This window comes from Castor canadensis, chromosome 6 (genome assembly GCF_047511655.1).
Source record: "Castor canadensis chromosome 6, mCasCan1.hap1v2, whole genome shotgun sequence".
NCBI classification, from domain to species: Eukaryota; Metazoa; Chordata; class Mammalia; order Rodentia; family Castoridae; genus Castor; species Castor canadensis.
The window spans coordinates 1,356,966-1,377,688 of NC_133391.1; the positions used below are offsets into that span (position 1 = coordinate 1,356,966).

General features: G+C 53.6%; 1 protein-coding gene across 1 annotated transcript; it reads left to right on the plus strand.

Annotated features, from left to right (window-relative positions):
• The first annotated feature begins 317 nt into the window (after positions 1 to 317).
• On the plus strand, positions 318 to 20,706 carry Eif3b (eukaryotic translation initiation factor 3 subunit B). The gene is made up of 19 exons (XM_020152070.2): positions 318 to 788; positions 6,068 to 6,260; positions 7,369 to 7,488; positions 7,708 to 7,765; positions 7,901 to 8,029; positions 8,163 to 8,320; positions 10,788 to 10,919; positions 10,997 to 11,063; positions 11,329 to 11,375; positions 12,567 to 12,777; positions 13,923 to 13,995; positions 15,069 to 15,191; positions 16,573 to 16,651; positions 17,196 to 17,334; positions 18,839 to 18,964; positions 19,279 to 19,356; positions 19,657 to 19,765; positions 19,877 to 19,990; positions 20,328 to 20,706. The coding sequence occupies exons 1-18, from the start codon at positions 383 to 385 to the stop codon at positions 19,978 to 19,980; spliced, it is 2,352 nt and encodes a 783-aa protein (XP_020007659.1). The 5' UTR covers positions 318 to 382; the 3' UTR covers positions 19,981 to 19,990; positions 20,328 to 20,706.
• The last annotated feature ends 17 nt before the right edge of the window (positions 20,707 to 20,723 follow it).

Here is a 20,723-nt window from a genome sequence, read left to right on the forward strand (position 1 = left end):
CCCCGCTTCGCCTGCTGGGACAGGAAAGGGAGCCACTGCCATTTTGGACTAAACCATCTGCTACCACAAATGGGGTCGTGGTAGCGCCCCGTGAGTTTATCGCTGTTGGAAGCAAATTTTTCTATTTGAATTGAGAAATTATTTTCTCAGGCACAGATTTGTGGTTATTGATAGATACATGGGTACGCATCTGAGTTCCTCCGGGTTCGCCGTGAGAATCAGGGTATGGGTGTTTCCCCCCATATATCAACTTGGTACGGTCTTCCCTGGTCGCACGCACATGGCTCGGCGTTCGCCGGCGCGCGGTGCATCCTGGGAGTCGGAAGCACGGCGGTGGCGGCGGCGGCGGTGGCAGAGCCCGGCGAGAAACAGCGCGGGGCCCATGCAGGACGCGGAGAACGTGGCGGCGCCCGAGGCGGCGGCAGCGGAAGAGCGGGCCGAGCCCGCGCGGCAGCAGCCGGCCGCCGAACCGCCTCCAGAGGAGGAACTGGCAGGCTCCGGCGTTCCGGAGGCGGCGCGGACCGAGGACGCCGTAGAAGAGGCGGCGGCCGGGTCGGAGCCCGAGGTGAAGGCCGAGACGGAGGAAGCGGCGCCGTCGACCGAGCCCGCCGCCCCGGCACCGGCACCGGCCGAGGCCCCCGGGGAACCGGCGGATGAGCAGCCCGAGGCGGCGGGCGATCCCGAGGGCAGCGCGGCCGAGGCCGAGCCGCGGGCGGTGGAGAACGGCGAGGCTGACGAGCCCTCCTTCAGCGACCCCGAGGACTTCGTGGACGACGTGAGCGAGGAAGGTGAGGACGGCCGGCGACGGGGTCCGCGGAGTCACCCCGGGCGGGCGGGGAGCCCGAGAAGGGGACCGACGACACTTGGGGCGCCTGTCACCTGCAACAAACCCGACCTGGGGGGACCCCAGAGAGGTCCTCTCCCCGCACAGGTGTCTTCCGGGGGTTTCCTTCTCTCTTAGGTCTAGTGCAATTACTAGCTGCGATCGTAACATCGTTATTTTTGAAACAACACTCCCCCAGGTTGTAACATTGTTGCTTTCTTAAAACTTGTTCAGATTGTTACTTTTTTTAGACTTTTTTTTTTTTTTTTGCAGTACTGGGGCTTGAACTCACGGCCTTCACTTTAAGCCACTGCACCAGCCCTTTTTTTGTGATGGGCTTTTTTCGAGATAAGGGCTTGCAAACTATTTGCCCAGGCTGGCCTCGAACCGCGATCCTCCTCATCTCTGCCTCCTGAGTAGCTGGGGTTCCAGGCGTGAGCCACCAGCGCCAGGCTTTAAACAGCTTTTTAACATTGTAGGTTGTGCGTCTTGTTCTGCCTTCTCTCCTATGGTGGTTGGTTTTATAGGCATTTGTTTCTGGTTTGTGTCTGGGGGCATGCCTCCCAAAGAGGCTTCTACAGTTCTTTCTTTTTTTAAATTTTAGCTAGTCCTTCACGTTTGCTAGGCAGGTGACCTACTACCATAGCTACACCCCAGCCCCCAAAGTGGCTTCTGATTGATATAACTGATGGATCTCCTGCTCCCTTTTTAGTCTTAACTCTCCAAGCTGGGAACACCACCGATTCCTGTGTATGTTGACTGAGTTAATGCCAAGATGTGGAGAAGAAAAAGAAAGACTGGCCTGTGATGCCCCCAAGAGATCTCCAGAGCCTGTGCAATTACCAGCTTGCAATTTAAACATTTTAAGGGGGTTACCAGCTACTGTCACTGTTGTCTTACTGTAATTTATCTCATAAAAGACATTTTGGCACGACCCACAGAAATTGCAGCACATTTTGGAGGACTGAGGAGGCATCTGGTCACCACCCCTCGCCGCCTCAGGCCAGGTCTCCACCAGACTCTTTCCACACTGCTCTGCTTGTATTTTGAAATCTGTGTTTGGTTTTGAAACTCCTTTTGAACCGTCAGTTATTTGCTCTGCAGTTGAGGTTTTTTGTGGGCTTTTTTTTTTTTTTTTTTTTTTTTTTTTTAAGTATTGTTTGACCCCATCAGATTCACAGATCCTAGCGTGAGTTATTGCTAGAATCGGGACTCTGACGAGGTGCAGACATGAGCACAAGGCCGGCCAGCCCGCGTCCTCCAGGAGCCTGCTCTTGACTTGTGCAGTGGTGGCCAAAGTGACAGGAAGGGGAGTTGGCTGGTCCTGAGGCACTGGAACTCAGGCTGCCAGCTTTCCTCAGGTTGCCGGCTGTGGTCTGCTGTGCAGGGGTCTCAGAAGAGGAGAGATGGCCTTTCCACGTGGACTGGATCTCAGGAGCAGCATGGGGTCTGTCCAGGGTCTGAACCAGGATCGCACCTTGCTTTCTGCTTAATATTCAGTTGCCTTGGTGCTGGGTCAGGCACATGCTCACACGGCCAAGATTTTCAACACTAACATCTTCTTTGGCTCGCTAAGTATTATGTTTTGCTACTCAGGTTTTCTTTTAATTTTTTTTTTTGGCAGTACTGGGGTTTGAACTTAGGCTTTCTCACTCACTAGGCAGGCCACTCCGCCAGCCCTGCTGCTTAGTTTTATCATGTGTTTCTTTTTTTCTTGGAGCCAGACTGGGAATCTGAGAGGCAGAAGTAACTGATAGTGATCGTAAGATGTCTCCCCAGGTTGGTGGCACTTGGCTGTAACTCCAGCATTCAGGACCAGGACGATGGGGAGTTCTAGGCCATTGTGTGCTCTTTTGGCTCCACAGGGACACCTTGACTTGAAAGGAAAAGAAAGGATGGCTCACTTGAGAAGTTGCTTTGATTACTCCCCTCCTGGGTGTAGCAGATTGTTGCAGGCTCTAGACGCTTTGAACCGGTGGGAAGGAGCGCACAGTGTGCAGAGCTAAACCTTTTATTAGAAGCCTTGTAAGTTCCAATCCAGCCTAACAGGCCATTTAATTGTATGGTGAGGGCGCTTGGAAAGTGACCCAGGGGTTTCACGGCTCTTAAGGTGAGGATGTCTGCTGTGGCTGTCATTCGAAGCTGCCTCTTTCCCTTCTTCCTTTTTGTGGTCTCTATTTGAGCATCTTTGACATTCAAGCGACAATTAACTTTTTCTTTTTCTCTGCCTGGTGCTGGGAATTGGGCCCAGGACCTTGAGCACAGGTGCTCTGCCATTAAGCATGGGGCTTGAACTTGGGGCCAGGCAGGTGCTCTAGCACTTGAGCCACTCCACCAGCATGGGAATTAATTTTTTCTTTTTCTTTTTTTTTTTTTTTGGTGGCACTGGGGTTTGAACTCAGGGCCTCACACTTACTAGGCAGGAGCTCTACTGCTTGAGCCATAACCCCAGACCTGCTTGTGTTGGGTTATTTCAAGATATAGGCTCCTCAGCTAGAACTATTTGCCCAGGCTGGCTTTGAACCACAATCATCCTGATCTCTGCCTCCTGAGTAGCTGGGATTACAGGCGGGAGCCACTGATGCCCTACCCTGGGAATTAGTTTTTCAGATAACATTTTCAGTGTCATTTATAAAAGTGTGAAATTAATTGAAAATGGTTTATGAGAATTTAACTTGGTGTAGTGTATAGGTTCTGCTGGGCTGCCCAGACTTGGCAGATCTGTGAGTTCAAGCCATCCTCTTGCCTTAATCCTCCAGAGTAGCTGGGACTACAGGCATGGCCACCATGCATGGCTTACCTTAACTTCTGAGAATGAAAGGGAGCGAAGAATTGTTTAAACATCTGTTATATTTGGCTTGTTGACATTCTGTATTATAATGAGAAATTAGAGTGATAGCTTCTAAAACAAGTAGAAATATGTGTCACGAGCCATTCTTTAGCTTTGTTTTTTCAGTTCAGTACTGGAGATTGAATCCAGGGCCTATGGGTTAGGTAAGTGCTCTACCTCTGAACTACATTCTCAGCCCTTAAATTTTATTTAAGACAGGGTCTTGCTAAGTTGCGTAGGCTGGCTTTGAACTCGGGATTCTCCTGTCCCCATTTCAGTAGCTTAGGTCACAGTTGTGTCCCCAGCACAGCTCCTCCTTTAGCTGTGTTTGAAACGGCCCTGTAGCTTCTTTCTGGTGTGCTTTCATCTGATGGGCAGGCTTTGGCATGGGATTTGAACTCAGGACTTCCCTCTTGCAAAGCAGGCGCTGTACCACAGCTGTTGGACATCTTTGATGACAGCTTTCAACATCCTTCTCTCCCAGCTCTTAGTGACTCAAAGCTTTCTATGCAAGCCGGCTGGGTGTAGGGCTTAGATCATATTAAAACCTGGATGGGTTTGCTTTACTTCGGCTGACTGCTTTGCTTCCCTTGTGCCAATTTCCAGCAGGTACAGGTCCTGTTATTGCTGCTGGAGCTGTGTGGTCCAGAGCCTCACCCAATAGCAGAGGCAGCGCCCCAGTCACTGAGCCATCACCCACACCACCCACTCCAGGCTCTCCTTTCTCAGACCTGTTTGTGTTTGTCTTCTCCTTCCCCTTCTGCCCCCAGTCCTTGTCCACCCATTTTTCTCTCTGCTTTTCTCACTGGCCACTTGTGGGAATGCGTCTATTTGAAGAAGTAGTTTGAGTACTCAGGGTTTGAGTTAAAAGCAGGTGGCATGAACATAGTACCTTGTGTTTGGGGTGTCATCAGGGAAAGAACTAATTAGCACTTGGAACCTGTGGGAAGTCAGTGCAACCGCCACTCCACACCCCGTCCTGATCAGCGTTTACAGACTGGCTGTCTGTGATGCCTCCCAGCAGCAGTCAGGTGGAAGACGCTATCACTGGCAGGATGTACCACCTAAGAAGAAAATCTGCTGCCACAAGCCCTCAGGCGTAAGCCCCTGGTTGAAATGGCTGTCTGCCCTGGTGCTGCCTTGTGATACTGTGGTGTCACTGGACGTGCACATTTGCTCTCAGCTTCTAGTAACCTTGGGAATTCCAAAGTGAAGTGCCTCTTTGTATGCTAATGATACCACTGCCGGCTAGAAGTTTCCTAGATAGCTTTGGGGTGGTGGGGCTGGTTGCCAGGGGAAGCAGCTACCAGATTGAGGTTGGGACTTCCATTCCCACCCCAATCCTGGGGGGAGGAGGGAAGGGGCCCAGTGACTACTCACTGCACAATGAAGCCTCTTGGGAAGCACAAGGAGAGTCCAGAGCCTCTGCGTACTTGAACTGTGGGGTGCCTGCAGTGTTGCACCCTGTGTGTGGGTGTGGGGAGGGGGTAGTTGTTCCTCTGCCTCTCTTCATCTCTAATACCTTGTATTTTATTTGTTGGTGGGACTGAGGTTTGAACTCACAGCTCTGTGCTTGCAAAGCAGGCCCTCTACCATGTGAGCCACACCTCCAGTGCATTTTGCTCTGGTTATTTTCTAGATGGGGGTCTCATGAACTATTTGCCCAGACTGGCCTCTAACTATGGTCCCCCCGACCTCAGCCTCCCAAGTACGTGGGGTTACCACTGTGAACCACCGACACCTGGCTGGTAATAGTCTTTACAATAAGCCACTGAATGTAATCAAGAGTTCTCTTGAAGGGCTAGAGGCGAGGCTTGAGTGGCAGTGTGCCTGCCTAGCAAACGTGAGTCCCTGAGTTCACACACCCAGTACCACCAACCTCCCCCTGCCCAGTTCCCCTGAGTTCTGTGAGCTGTTCCTGCATACAGCGCCTGGTGGAGGGCTGTTTGCCCTGGAGAGGTGCGAAGGTACCCCACGCAGTGTCCCTGCCCTTGGGGGTGGGGGGCTGTCTTGTGGCTTCTCTTCCTTGTTTTCTGTGTCCATGGATAGTTCTAATAACTTGTACTCACTAAAACAAAAGTGCTGTGAATTAAATATTAGACCTTAGATATGCTGAAATCTGTGAAAAGTCCACGTTACAGCCCTGTGCTGTCGACACTGGGATTTTGCCCGGGTGTGACTAGAAACCTTGTGAAATCTGGGATCTAGTATTGGATTCTTCAGGTTTTCCTTGTCCTCTGTTCTTTGCAAGAAGCCACATGGGAAGGATTGCGAAGATAAGGCTTTGAGGCAAGCTGGGGCCGCGGTTCCTGTGGGTCACAATACAGTCCTTAGAGTGGTGCTTCTTGGACATTTGCTCAGTGTTCTGAGCTCCTGTTTTGACCAGAAGTCACTTGACAATTCTTCTGTCACAGAATTGCTTGGTGATGTCCTCAAAGAGCGGCCGCAGGAGGCAGATGGCATTGATTCTGTCATTGTGGTGGACAACGTCCCTCAGGTGGGCCCTGACCGGCTGGAGAAACTCAAAAACGTCATCCACAAAATCTTCTCCAAGTTTGGAAAGGTCACAAATGACTTCTACCCTGAAGAGGACGGGAAGACCAAAGGGTGAGTGCACTCTGGTGGAAGAGGCGCTTGTGCTCCCCTTCACTCAGTGCTGGGAGCTCTCAGCACTGTCATTTCTGGGGTTTCTGGGCTCAAGCGGGAGGAGAGGCAGGAGGCTCTTAGCTGCGGGGCTGCGAGCTGGCTGCTGACCGAGCTGGCTGCTGACCGGGAAGAAATCAGAGCTGGCCCTAAATCTGCCCCGGAAGTGCAGCTGGCACAACCTGGTGACAGGCCAGCTGATGAGAAGCTGGCGGAGTTTCAGGGAAGTTTGCCTCTGGAACTTCATTCAAGCATGGTCTCCCCACCCCCCCCCTCCACTCACACACATCTTAACATCTCTGAAATGGGAGTGCTTCTTGTGCCCATGTCCTTCTGTGTGCATGGGGTTTCTCTCTGGCACTTAGGAGTGAGGCTGTTGGGCCGTAGACGGTGGCCACCCTTGGTGCTCTGGATGGTTTGCGGAAGTTCACCTGTCCCTTCCTGCTCTGTGGGGCCTTGTCCACTGACTACATGGCAGAGCCAGCCTCTGGACCATGAGGGGTTCATGGAAAAGTGAGCCTGACACCAGTCACTTTTCTAAGTTAAAAGGATAGCTTTGTTGCGTTTGTTTTTGTGGTGTTGGGGTTTGAATTCAGGGCCTTCAGCTTGCAAGGCAGGTGCTCTGCCACTTGAGCCACGTCCCCAGGCCTAAATTAAAGTTTAAAAAGCTCCCCAGGGTGGTTTCTCTGAAGGAGTTACGTAGTGCAGGAGGCGCTCCCGTTTTGAGGTGACCTTTCTAGCCAGTGCGTGATGCATTTTATGTGTGATATGTCTTCTGAGACCTGGTGTGACTCTGTGTGACAGGTGATGGTGGACAGTTTCTGATAGCTTTCTTGAGAACATTGACAGCCACAGAATCTGTGCAACTTAAAGTACACGATTTGATAAGCATCCACGTACACATCCATCATGGGAGTGTCAGCACAGTCAAGATCACGTTCCCATTACTACTGGAGACCATTTTGCCTGGGTGTGCACTCATTTCTCGGTTTCACTGCCTTGGGGACATAGCAGTGACACAGGCTAATGTGTAATTACAGATTGTGAGTGCAAATCCTCCTCTGTCTCTCAGGTACATCTTCCTGGAGTACGCGTCTCCTGCCCATGCCGTAGATGCTGTGAAGAATGCTGATGGCTACAAGCTGGACAAGCAGCACACGTTCCGGGTCAACCTCTTCACCGACTTCGACAAGTGCGTGCTCACATGACTGACAGCGTGGGCTCATGTGGCTGTGTGGTCTTCTGTGGGTGCTGGTGGCCTTTTGGATGTTCGTGGCTTGTTGGCCAAGGACCAGCAGCTTCGCGCCTCTGCCCTGTGCCCCTGGGCAGCAGCCACGGGGCGGGTGACATGGTGCTGCTGTGTCCTCACCCCGCCAGTGAGTGCGGCTCAGCAGTGCCTGTTCTCCTCCAGGTACATGACGATCAGTGACGAATGGGACATTCCAGAGAAACAGCCTTTCAAAGACCTGGTAGGTTGCACAAAATGTGCTAAAGGGAGCGCTGGCTCACTTGGGTTGTGCATAGCAAGTTTGTCATCTCCAAGAGCATTGGCTGCGACAGCATCAGTGGCCTCGCGTTACATCCTTGCTTGTGGCTCTCTGTAGGGGAATTTGCGTTACTGGCTGGAGGAGGCCGAGTGCAGAGATCAGTACAGTGTGATTTTTGAGAGCGGAGACCGTACGTCCATATTCTGGAACGACGTGAAGGACCCTGTGTCAATTGAAGAGAGAGCGGTAGGTACACTTGTCCCGTGTCCCTCAGCTCAGGGACAAGCTGGTGGGATGTCTTGTCCATCAAGGTTGCTCTCTGAGAAGTGAAGGTGGATTCTCTGTGGAGTTGTCATGCTAACAGATTCCCCTTTTCCAGAGATGGACAGAGACGTATGTGCGCTGGTCCCCCAAGGGCACCTACCTGGCCACCTTCCATCAGAGAGGCATCGCGCTGTGGGGGGGAGAGAAATTCAAACAGATCCAGAGATTCAGTCACCTGGGTGTCCAGCTCATTGACTTCTCCCCTTGCGAACGGTGAGCAGGAGCCATGTGCGGGCTGCATTTTGGTTTTTAAAATTTCCACCCTTGGTAAAGAATTGTGGGCAGTCTCTCTTTACTAAGAGGCTGCTCCAAACAGGCAAGCAGAAGCATCGTTGCCTGGGCCATTGGGAGCACAGCGCATGGCCTTGTGAAGATTCTGCACGGCTCTTGAAGAGAAACCACAATGATACAAGTTTTATCGCAGAATATTGTTCCAATTGTTCTCATTGACTGTTTTTGTCAATCTCTTACCGTGCCAACTGCACACTCATCCAGGGTATGAGATACATGGGGTTTGGTACTGAGAGGTTTCGGGCATCTGCTGGGCGTCTTGGAGCAGGTCACTTGTGGGTGAAGGTTGAAACAGGTGTCTTTACCCCACATGTGCATTTCTAGGAATGCCACAGTGTGGTTATCAAGTGCTGTGGTGCTGTCAGGGCACCTCTCAACCCTCCCTGTGCCTTTGGTGCCCTGCGCCCGGGTTAATCTGCGCTGCCTGGAGCGCCTGTGTCCTGATGTGTCTGCGCCAGCTGTGTGCCTGTGCTTTTGAGCTTCTCAGTGTGGTACTGTGCCACACGGAAAATGGCCAAGGAACCTGGGTTGAGGGTCCCTACCGGAAACGCTGAAGACCACAAGTATTTTGGATTTTTTTCCCCTGGATTTCAAAATATTTGCCTATACATAATGAGGTGTTTGGGGATTGGGCTCCGGGGGTAAAGGACGCTCGTTCATGGTTCTTACACAAGCTGTAGCCGTAGCCTGCAGGTACTTCACACAGTATTTAGTGAGCTGTGTTGACCATGACCCCTCACAGAGATCAGGTGGAGTTTCCACCTGTTTCCTCATGTTAGTACTGAGAAAGTTTTAGATTTGGGGCACTTCTGAGGTTGGACTTTGTGAGTCAGGTGCGGGACATGAGAGACAGCTGTGGACGCCTGTCTGAAGCTGCAGCAGTAAGATAAAGAATAAAGGTGTCTTCCTACACTGGCTCCATCCTGCTCCTGCTTCTCTTCCTTAGCAGCTCGGCACCATAGCACCTGCTCCCGTCTGCACTGGACCCCATCGGTGTGAGGCGTTTAGTACTTGTGCCTCTGAGGCCTCCTGTCGTGGATGTCTTTCCTTGTGTGTCCTGTGGGTCCATGTCATTATCAAGGTGTCATTGAACTTGTTCCTTTAATCCCTGTATTTCCTGTAAACTGTAAGCTCTGGCCAATGGGTTTTTCTTAAATTGGTAGGTTGTTTTTTGGTGCTGTTGTGGTTTGAACTAGGGCCTTATACTCACTGGTCAGGGGCTCCACCACTGGACCCACGCCTCCAGCAGGGATTGATAATTTTTATGTCGTGTATTTTAAGTACCCATTAATTCATGTCTTGCATATGTTTGGGACAGGATAATCTGTGTTTCTCATTCCAACAGCAAGTGTTAGGACTGGGTCCACATGGAAACACAGCCTGGTCTCTTCTCAGGGTTACTAGTTTGCAGGTGCACAGGGCCTGATGGGTTTCTTCACACCTGAGGCCTTTCTCAGTTGCACTGTGTTCCCATCACTTGCCATATCGTTGGCCTGTTTACACTTGTGTGTGTCCACTTGAGCCACTGGATTGTGTCCGTCCCCGCACTTTCGGTGATGAGCGCCTTGGCCAGTAGGTGTGGTGGGAAAGCCCACTTTTCCACCAGGGCTTTGTGGCTCCTTCAGCAGGTCTGGCTGGTCGGGATTTCACAGCTGCTCTAGGAGGAGGACAGTCGTGGGAAGCCATGGAGAAGAGCAGGACTGGCTCCCACCGCAACCTCCTGCCTTGCCCACTGCCTCCCTCTGCAAGGGGCATTGTGGGCAGGGTATTTGCACCTTGTAAACAAGGGAACAGGGTCTGTACCTGCAGGCAAGCCGGTGTCAGGTAGATACCTGCTGGGGAAGCTCCAGGCACAAGTGTCCCCCCAGGATGATGCTTGCTTTAGATCCATGTGTGGCCATCTGTCTGGTCACCTCGTTAGTCTTGATTAATCAGGCTGGAGCAGTGAGAACTGCTCACTGATCCTCCCTCTGGTCCTGCACTGCTCTTGGTGGGACATTGCTGTCGGTGACCCTTGCAGCATCCTGGTGCCAGAATGGATGACTGCTTCACATCTGGACCCCCTCGCTCAGTCCCTCCTCTGAGGGACCTAAGAGCCTTTGTGGAGGAGTGTGGTGTGTGGGCAAAGTGCCGGATCCAGGAGTCTGTGCGTCCTGTGCTGCGACCAGCAGTGGTCTGTGCTGTGGCTCGGTATGCTACACTAAAGGGCAGACACTCGCTTGTGCACATGGAGGTGTGACCCTCACCAAGGAGCACATGTCTGTAATGCCAGCACTTGTCAGGCTAAAGCAGGAGGATCACAAATTCAAGGCCAGCCTGGACTGCATGTCCGTGTACTGTCTCAACAAATCACACAAGAGTGAGGTGCTAAGTGTCCCCTCTCTTATAGATACCTGGTGACCTTTAGCCCCCTGATTGACACTCAGGATGACCCCCAGGCCATCATCATCTGGGACATCCTTACAGGACATAAGAAGAGAGGCTTCCACTGCGAGAGCTCAGCCCACTGGCCCATCTTCAAGTGAGTACCCCCGCAGTGGCCCCTCTGTGGCCCTGTCCTCTGTCCTCTCAGCAGCCTGACACTTTTCCTTTTCTTAGGTGGAGCCACGACGGTAAATTCTTTGCAAGAATGACGCTTGACACCCTTAGCATCTATGAAACCCCGGTGAGTGACAAGGGCAAGCAGCCTGGGCTCTCCCAGCCTCTCGGTGGGTTGAGCTGTGCGGTCATGCCTGCCCGACTCGTGCTGCTGCAGGAATGAGGGGAGGGGATTCACAAGGTGCCTTCGTTCTGCTGCTGTTCCCCCACTGCCCCGATGCTTGTGTTGCTCCCCAAACGCACAGCAGAATCTCATTCCATTTTTATAAATCGTGTATTTGAGACGTTGTCCTGTGGTTTGCCAAGTGTAACCCTCACATCTTTCCTGGCAGTCTATGGGTCTTTTGGACAAGAAAAGTTTGAAGATCTCTGGGATCAAGTAAGTTGTGTGTCCGTCTGTCCTGTGAGTCCCCTTGTCCTCTGGCCTCTCACAAACTCCACAGACGGTTAGCTCCACACAAAGGCAGTGCATTTCTCTCTGTCCTGGAGACTAGCGTCCAAGCCAGGAGCCGCAGGTCCTGTGCCTAGGGGGAGTGTTTTCCCTCTAGCCTCAGGGCACAAGAGGTCACTCTCTAGGGCCCTCGCAAGACTCACCTGTTCACAGGGCCCCATAGCGCACGGTTTGTAGGCAGTTAGGGGAAAGCACTACTCATGTGTTAACTGCTGAGCAGGCCGCTCGTTCCAGGCGTGTTTCCAGAGTCAAACCCGTAAGGCCACAGGGCCTTGGGCTATGCCAGTCTTTGACCTGGAGCTGTAGGGTTGGAGGGGACTTTGACCTTGCAAGGAAAAGCCTTGGGTGGAAGGTTTTCCTGCACCCTGGTGATTGGTGAGGTGGGGTTTGCACAGTGTCAGGGACCGTTCCTTGGCCTCACTGTTTTAGAGTGGGCGCGTCTGGGTTTATCTGAAGGCTCTAGGAGCTGGTCAGTGAACGACCAGCAGTCCGAGGATGTTGACATTGACGCGTCACTCCTTTTGTTTTTACATTCTTGGGTACAGAGGGTTTTATTCAGATGAAGCCAGGATACTGACTCCCAACAAACCCAAACTCAAGCAGCACAGTGCTGCCCGCTGCAGTCTAGCTGCTCGGGTTCAGGAGCCCATGAGTTCAAGACCAGTCTAGACCACATAGGAAAACCGTTTCAAAAAACAAACAAAAAAGCAAAACAGTACGGCAAAGACGTTATCACATTGCCTGATGGAGCTCCCGTCCTGTGGGGTGGTTTCTAGGTACGGGGTTGCCCTGGCTCTTCCTTGGGCCCCTTTAACACTTAGCTGACCTTTAGGCGTCGTGGAGCTCACTCTTACTTTCCTTTCCCCCTCCAGCAGGGGGACATGGTGGCCAAGAGGGTCAGTGTGCCGTGCAGCCATGCATAGGATGTGCAGCATGTCTCTCTCTGTCCTTACTGTGAGAGCGAGGGCAGCAGTGCCCGGGTTCTGAGGACAGCAGGCAGGGTGCCCGGGCCAGCACTGGGTGGTGGGCTCGTGTAGTGACACCTGTGTTGCTGAAGGAGCCCTGTTTCCATACCACCTCTTGCTCTTGGCCTGACATTTTGTTTCCTTTGTCCTGTAGAGACTTTTCTTGGTCCCCTGGTGGTAACATAATTGCCTTCTGGGTGCCTGAGGACAAAGACATCCCCGCCAGGGTGACCCTGATGCAGCTCCCCAGCAGGCAGGAGATCCGTGTGCGGAACCTGTTCAACGTTGTGGACTGCAAGCTGCACTGGCAGAAAAACGGGGACTATCTGTGTGTCAAAGTGGACAGGACTCCAAAAGGCACCCAGGCAAGGAGAGGCCTGGAGCAGGGTGTCCTTCCTAAGTGCGGCCAGCTCCAAGAGGGGAGGAGGCATGGGCGTTTCTGCCGGACAGGCTGGAGTTGGCTACTTCAGACTCACCAACAGGGAAGGCGGTCAGCCATCCTGCCTGAGCACTAGCTCTTCCCTCATTGGGGTTTGAACTGGAGACAGGTGGCTGCTACGACCTATTCAGAAGTGACGTGGGGGGTGGTATGCCAACACCTGTGCACACCAGCCCCCTCCTTCCTGGTGGTTAAAAGGAACAAATTACCCTTTTTAAACAAAGAGGAGTGTGCTGCACATGTCCTGTGTCCACACTTCTGTCTGCAGTATTTTAAGATTTGCTTCATGGAAAATGCCTGAATTTCTTTTTAAAGAAGGACTTCTCCTCCCTTTACGTTGTGGGACAGGGTCTCCCTGTGTAGTCCAGACTGGCCTCAAACTCGCAACCCTCTTGCCTTCATCTCCGAGTGCTGGGATTACAGGCATGACTGCCATGCCTGGCCTCATTATTTGTTGGGATATAATTCATATTTCCAAAAACTCACCCTTTTAAGTGGTGAGGCAGTTCAGTGGATTTTAGTATATATAGCAGGTTTTTAAATACTAAAAGGCTAATTCCAGAACATTTCATCATCATGGAAGCAAACTGTACTTGTGAGCAGTCACATTCCATCCTACACACTTCTTAGCCCCTCCTTACTCTTGACAGCTGCTAGGCTCCACTCTGTCTCTGCACGTCCCTGTTCCAGACACTTCTTCAGTGGAGTCGCTCCAACAGGCTGTGGCCCGTTGTGTCAGGCTTCTTCACTTCTTGTCTTCATAGTTCACCTGGCTTGTAGTACATGTTAGCATTCCCTTCCTGTTTATGGCTGAGTAGTACTCCATAGTGTAGGTGGACATTGATTTATTGGCTTTGGTGAACAGTGTACCTCCTGCTTTCTGACATGAGAGCGTCCTGAAGGCCATGGTGCAGGTTGTTCCCTGGTGTCCACGTGGCTTGGTCCCCAGTAGCGGGCAGGGTGCACTGAGAACTCTTGCAGACCAGCTGCGGTTAGGGTCCGTCCTCCCCATCATTGGAGAGCATCACTGCTGTTTCCTGACTGTCTGGCTGACACTTGTTTTTTACACAGGGTGTTGTTACAAATTTTGAAATCTTCCGAATGAGAGAGAAGCAGGTGCCTGTGGACGTGGTTGAGATGAAAGGTCAGTGTTGTGGTGGCCACCTGGCTCCTGCAGTCTCCTGTGCGCTCACTGCCCAGCAGTCACCTCTAGGTCTCACAGTGAGCTGCTGTGCTGTGTGGCTCTTCAGTTCCCAGGGACCCGGGCTTCCCACCTCTGTGTTCACTGCTGGAGGAGCACAGGCAGCGCCATTCCTCAGCCAGAACACCAGCAAGTGTCTTGTCACCTGTAAAGACATGTTTTCCATGTAAGACAGCTTTATTTTTTGGAATTACTGGGTTTGAGCTCAGGGCCTTGCTCCTGCAGCTGCTCTGCCACTGAGCCTCACCCCGTGGCCCTTGCTGCTCTAGTTATTTTTTCGAATAGTTCCATTCTCCTGTACACACTCACCTGAGTTGACAGGCATGTATTGCCACACCCATCTTTTTCTATTGAGGTGGGGTCTCACTTTTTGCCCGTTCTGACCTGGAGTCGCAGTCCTCCCAATATCCGCCTTCCTAGTGTCCAGGATTACAGTTGTGAGCCACTGAGGCTGGCAGACTTTTCTTTTTAATAGGAAAAGCACGTCCTTGAGAAAGCTGACTTCCCTTGCTCAAGACAAGCATCGCTTCCTGCTGTGTTTCTGCCTTTGGCTGGGAAATTAGCCTGTCTTCTGTTTGACATTTTGCTTTTTGTTTTGTCATGCAGAAACAAAAAGCACAGATGTGAGAAATGTAAACCAGCCTCCATGTCAGGGCAGGGCGGTGGGGGGAGCCCAGCTCTGAGGGCAGAGGGTGGAGAACAGGCTCCTGGCTGGTCTGGGCCTTACAGCCAGATGTGTCTCGACCCTCCTCTACCCACCTCCCAAAAAAGAGGTCACGGACTGCCGTGAGCCAGGCCAGAAACTGTGGCTCAGGAAGGCAGGAGCGAGAAGTGGGGTTCGTGCAGCCATCAGTACAGATTGAATCAGCTGCTTTTGAACCTCGGTGACGGGTGTGACTTTTCTGCTGTCGTCTGGTCCTGGTTCCTTTACCAAACTTAAGGATTTGGGTCTGCTCTGTGGTCGAGTGGTGAGCCTCGTAGGTGACGAGGTGGGACAACTTTCTTGTCGATTGCAGAAACCATCATAGCCTTTGCCTGGGAGCCCAACGGCAGCAAGTTTGCAGTGCTGCACGGCGAGGCCCCACGGATCTCTGTGTCATTCTACCACGTGAAGGACAACGGCAAGATCGAGCTCGTCAGTAAGCACATCGTCTCGTTCAGCAGGGGCGGAGGGAGGGCCTGCCAGCCAAGGGGCACTCTGCGTGGGCCCGAGCTTGGACATAAAGACTTCCACTGTGGGTTTAGGGAGGTCGGGATGACGCACAGGAGGGGCGCTTTGCGTCCACTCAGGTGGCTCTTGTGTGTCTAAGACTTCCATCTGGCTGTCATTCGAGGGGCACAGTCCTCTGTAACGGAAGCTGCGCTTTGGGCATGGGGTCACTTTATCTGGACTGCCACCTGACCCTGACCCTGCCGCACCTGGGTGGGGTCTTGCTCTTGCTCCCTTGTGTGCAGCTGCCTGCTTGATGCACCCCTGGCGTCCTTACTGCTTTGCGTGGGTCACACAGCAGAGGCTTTGCAGACACGTGGAGCTAATGAGCGTTGCTGCTGCACGGTGTCCTTCACTCCCGGGGGTGGTGGACCCTTTCAGGCTGTGCTCCATACATTCCTGGGCCTTTCTGCCGAGTCAGTAGCTTCTCGTGGCAGCCCTGCAAGGGCTCGTGAACCCTGGCTTTTCTCATGATCACTCTGTGAGAAGCGCTGCTCTCACTTGGCCAGTGCTTAGCAGGTTTTGTGATGGGATCAGTTGCTGGGAGTCCTTTGGTACATAGAAGACACGGGCGATCACAGGCCATCAGAGCACATGATGTGCCTTGTTACAAGACAGACACGAGGAGGGTGGCTTGTGGCTCAGTAGGGGCGTGAGGCCTGGGGTCAATCCCCAGTGCCAGCTACCAACAATGGAGTCACCATTAGTGCCCTACCACCTACTGAGGACTGTTGTGGCTGTTGCCGGGGTGCATGTGCTCAGGTAGTGCTTCTGTGTCCCCACGGGTCAGCGGCCCCCCCCACCATGACTTCTCCCCCTCCCAGCTCTGCTCTGTTTCTTCTGAGCCTCCTGCAGGCCAACAGGAAAGACTGCAGCTTGTTAGCTGCCTGCTACTGGCCCTTAGTTGTTAGCTCTCCTGCCACTGTGCCAGCTCCCCTTGGTATGCTCCAGAATATAAGGCCTGTGACCCTGTGCACAGCTGAGGGGCTGGAGTCCCTGGGGTGGCCCTTGCTTTTGTTGGTGCTATGGCTGTGACGGTCTAATGAGGTGGACACACGGAGTCCCCTGAACAAGAGGCATGCGCCGATGAGTGCTTCTGTGAGGGGAGCTCCTTGTTCACTTGCCTTGTGAAATTGTAAACAGCTGTACCTAAATGACGGGTTTTCTGGAATGGCTCCCAGAGTCAGCCAGTAGTTGGTGTATGAGGAGTTCTGCCGTGTGTTGTTTCTGCCAGACCTCGCAGGGCACCGCTGGCCTTGGTTCTAGAACCTGTGGTGCAGACTCCTGACGGCCACTGACTTTCCTTTCAGAGATGTTCGACAAGCAGCAGGCGAACACCATCTTCTGGAGTCCCCAGGGCCAGTTCGTCGTGCTGGCCGGGCTGAGGAGGTGCGTCCTGGGGCTCTGCTTCCTCTGGGCTCTCATGTTGGGGGGGTGTTTCCCGCTCCATGGGCATCCAAACCGCATCACCCACAGGTGCTTCACAGGCGGCAGTGCATGTGTCCTCTGTGGCTAAACAAGGACTGTCTTGCAGTCCATCCCCCCATGGAGGTCCCAGGTCTTCAGCACAGACCCTCCCCTAGACAGCTGTGACGCTTCTGGACCTGGTCCACATGACACCGTGTCTCCTGACTGAGCACAGTGAGGGGACCCAGCATCCACCCTGAGCTCAGGCGGTATCCGTTTGCCGACGTTGCTCAGGTCATGGGTTGTGGAGACTCAGGTAGTGGTGTCTAGAAGCCGTGGCAGTGTGACACAGAGTGCGTGTCCAATCCCACGTCTCACGTGGTCACTGGTCATTTCCCCGGGAGCCTGGGGTGGGTGAGGCAGACGTGCATGGTGCTGCAGCTCCACGGCCAACAGTGGCCCGTGGCTCCCTGCCCTCGTGCCTCTTGGCGAGTGTGTGACGGCCAGTTCCGTGCTGTGTCCACAGCATGAACGGAGCCTTAGCGTTTGTGGACACCTCGGACTGCACGGTCATGAACATCGCTGAGCATTACATGGCCTCCGATGTCGAGTGGGACCCGACTGGGCGCTATGTGGTCACCTCCGTGTCGTGGTGGAGCCATAAGGTAGGGCCCTCGGGGACAGTCCTCAGCCTCGCACTGGGGCCGTGGGTGCCTGTCCGCGACTTCTGAAGTCGTCCCTGTCTCTGGACAAGAAGCCGAGGCTGGTGTGAGACTGCAGAAGAGGTGGCGCGCGTGTAGGTGTGCAGGAGCAGCCTCCGTGGAGGGCTTTTGTCCCGGTCAGTGACAGGTCTTGCTGGGGACAGGAGTTGTCTGCATTTGTCTCCCACTGGAGACTGAGCACAAGCCACATCCTGTGCGGCTCCTGCTTGTCACAGGCTCACACTGGCATTGTGTCTCAGGACCTCTTTGAGTATTCAGTGACTTTCTTCCCCCTTTTGATACTGGGTTTGGCCTCGGCCTCACACTCGCTGGCAGGCGCTCTACCACTCCAGCCAGACCCTAGTCCTTACTGCGGTGGTTATTTTGGAATGTGCCCTCACATTTATGCACAGGCTGGCCTGGACTGGAACCGTCCTGTTTTAAGAGTTCCTCCTGTCACTGGATGACAGGCATGAGCCACTACACCTAGCTTTTAATGGTTGACATGGCATCCTGTGAACTTATCACCTGAGCTGGCCTCAAACTGTGATCCTCCTGATCTTAGCCTCCCAAGTAACTAGGACTCCCGGCGTCCTAAGCAACTGCAGGGCTTAATAGCAGTGTTTTCATGACTGGACTATTAGTGCTGAGCTTCTCCCTGCAAATCGAGCGGTTCTGCCTCGGGGTGGTGACTCGAGACTGCATGACAGCAGCAGGAATGGTGTCTGGTTTGTTTTGTTTTGTTTTGGGCAGGGTTTGAACTCAGGACCTCTCACAGTTGCTCGGAAGATGCTCTGCCACTTGAGCCACTCCACCAGCCTTTTTTTGTGATTTTTTTTTTTTTTTTCTGAGATGGGGTCTTGTGAACTATTTGGCTGGGCTGGCTTTGAACTGTGATCCTCCTGATTGCTGCCTTCTGAGTAGCTGGGATTACAGGCTTAAGCCACCACGCTGGTTCAGAAACAGCATCTTGAGTGGTAGCCTTCATGTCCAGATCAGAATGCGTTGCCCGTGCCCAACATCAGTCCAGGTGTTGCTGTGGCTGCTTAAGACCCTTCCAAAGTGCTGGCCTCCGTTGCAGTACACTTGGCCCCAGGGCTGGTCTGCACAGGAGACCATGCAGTGCACGTCTTGCTGTGATGGACAGTCAGCCAACTGACCTGGGCTGGTGACGGAGAGTTTGTGTCCTGACGCAAGTGTCTTGTGCAGACTGGTAACAGACCCTGGGCTGGATGGGACGTTTTTGGCTACTATTTACGTGCTCTGTGTGGCGCACTATGCCTTCTGTTTACTTGTGTGTTTCCCTGTTGAAAGGCAGGCACAGCAAATGCAGGGACCTTGTTTTCTCCCTGGTGTGTCCCAGATGCCCAGAAGATGGCTGGCAGACACAGTGCCTGGTGGTGTTGGCTATTGACCATGTAGCTCCCAAAGGGGCCCCCAGCTCAGGCTCTACCCCCGTCCTACACAGGTGGACAACGCTTACTGGCTGTGGACGTTCCAGGGCCGCCTGCTGCAGAAGAACAGCAAGGATCGCTTCTGCCAGCTGCTCTGGAGGCCGCGGCCCCCCACGCTCCTCAGCCAGGAGCAGACAAAGGTTGGTGTCCACCCTGGTCCAGGTGTGCGGGGCAGTCGTGGCCTGAGGAAACATGCTCGCCCTGTGAGCACAAGGGTGAAGTGACGGGGAGTGTGACGTGCAGAGCCGCAGGGAGAGGCTTCAGTGGAAAAGGACGGTGTTGGGCTGGGCTGTACATGCTTCTGGAAGGGCTGGAAAAGAATCCGAATTCACAGAACCCGAGTGGAGCCTGGGAAAGCGGTGCGGCCCAGGCTTTGTCCCCTGATCACCTTGCTCAACCCAGCTGTCACTTGAGGCTGGCAGCTGAGCTCCTGAGCGGCTTGTCTTTGTTTCAGCAAATCAAGAAGGATCTGAAGAAGTACTCCAAGATCTTTGAGCAGAAGGACCGCCTCAGCCAGTCCAAAGCTTCCAAGGTGAGCCGCCTCCCCGCCTGGCACAGGATGACTGTTATGGGAGGGTGGGCACGGGGGACGCCAGCCTGGCACCGATGCCCTGCCTGGCACCAATGCCCCGCCTGGCACCAATGCCCCGCCTGGCACCGTTGCCCCAACCATGCGTATTGTGGCTGACTCCTCCATTGCAGAAGCAGGCAGTGATGACCCAAGCATTGTATGCACATATGAATGATAAAAAAATAAAAATTTTAAAAAAAGCAGGCAGTGGTCAGCTTAAGCAGACTCAGTTGAAGCTGAGTTGTAACTTCCCACACGCAGGAATTGGTGGAGAGGAGGCGAACCATGATGGAGGATTTCCGGAAGTACCGGAAGATGGCCCAAGAGCTGTACATGGAGCAGAAGAATGAGCGGCTGGAGCTGCGCGGAGGTGGGGGTTCTGGGAGGGGGTGACTGTGGGTTCTGAGGCTGTCCAGAAATGGGTGACTCCTTGCCCGTGGCCTGGATGGAGACCCGTGGTCAGCCCACTCTTCATTCTTAGGGGTGGACACAGATGAACTGGACAGCAATGTGGACGACTGGGAGGAGGAGACCATCGAGTTCTTTGTCACTGAGGAGATCATTCCCCTTGGGAACCAGGAGTGACTGCGCTGTGGTGAGTGCTTCTCTTGGGTGGGGAGCTGCCTGTTAGCCTGCATGAGAAAATCTGGGGGCCTCTGGGCTAGAATGGCCTGCTCTGTGCCACGTGACGTGTGGAGCTCTCGGTGCCTTAGTACTTAGTCACCCCTGGTGAGGACAGCGGGGTCCTCACTTGAACTGTCCCCAGCTGGCTGCTCTGCCGGAGGCACCGCAGCTCTTCCTGCTCCAGCTCGGAGACAGTGTCATGGTCCTGCGCCTGCTTGGTGGCGGCCAGCAGAACTCCCTGCGGCCCGTGATGCGTGGCTGGACGCGGGGAAGTAGACGCAGAGTGACCAGTGCTTCCTGTGTTGCAGTGTCACCGTGCTGTGCCAGGCTCCCAAGTCGTCCTCCGCAGAAGCCCCAGGGGCCCGTGGCCCCCATGCTCTCTCTGTGGACTTGGCCACACCTGGGACTCTTCCATCCCGACAGAGTTTTGTGCCTTTAACGCCTGGTGGCCACAGCGCGGCAGTTTCAAGGCACTGCTTTCCTTTCCACACCACTGTGCAGACTTTTTGCTCCTACTGCCCAGGCATTTCTAGGGCCTGCTGTCCCCTGAGTGGGCCAGTACCTGGTCCTTGGATACCAGCAGGGGTCAGCACTGCTTGTGCCCAGTGCATTCTGGGGACTGCCTGGCCATCAGGCGTGGCCAGTTCTCCGCGTGCACGTGGAAATAAAAGCAAACCTGTCCACAAACACTGGCTGTCCTTCTC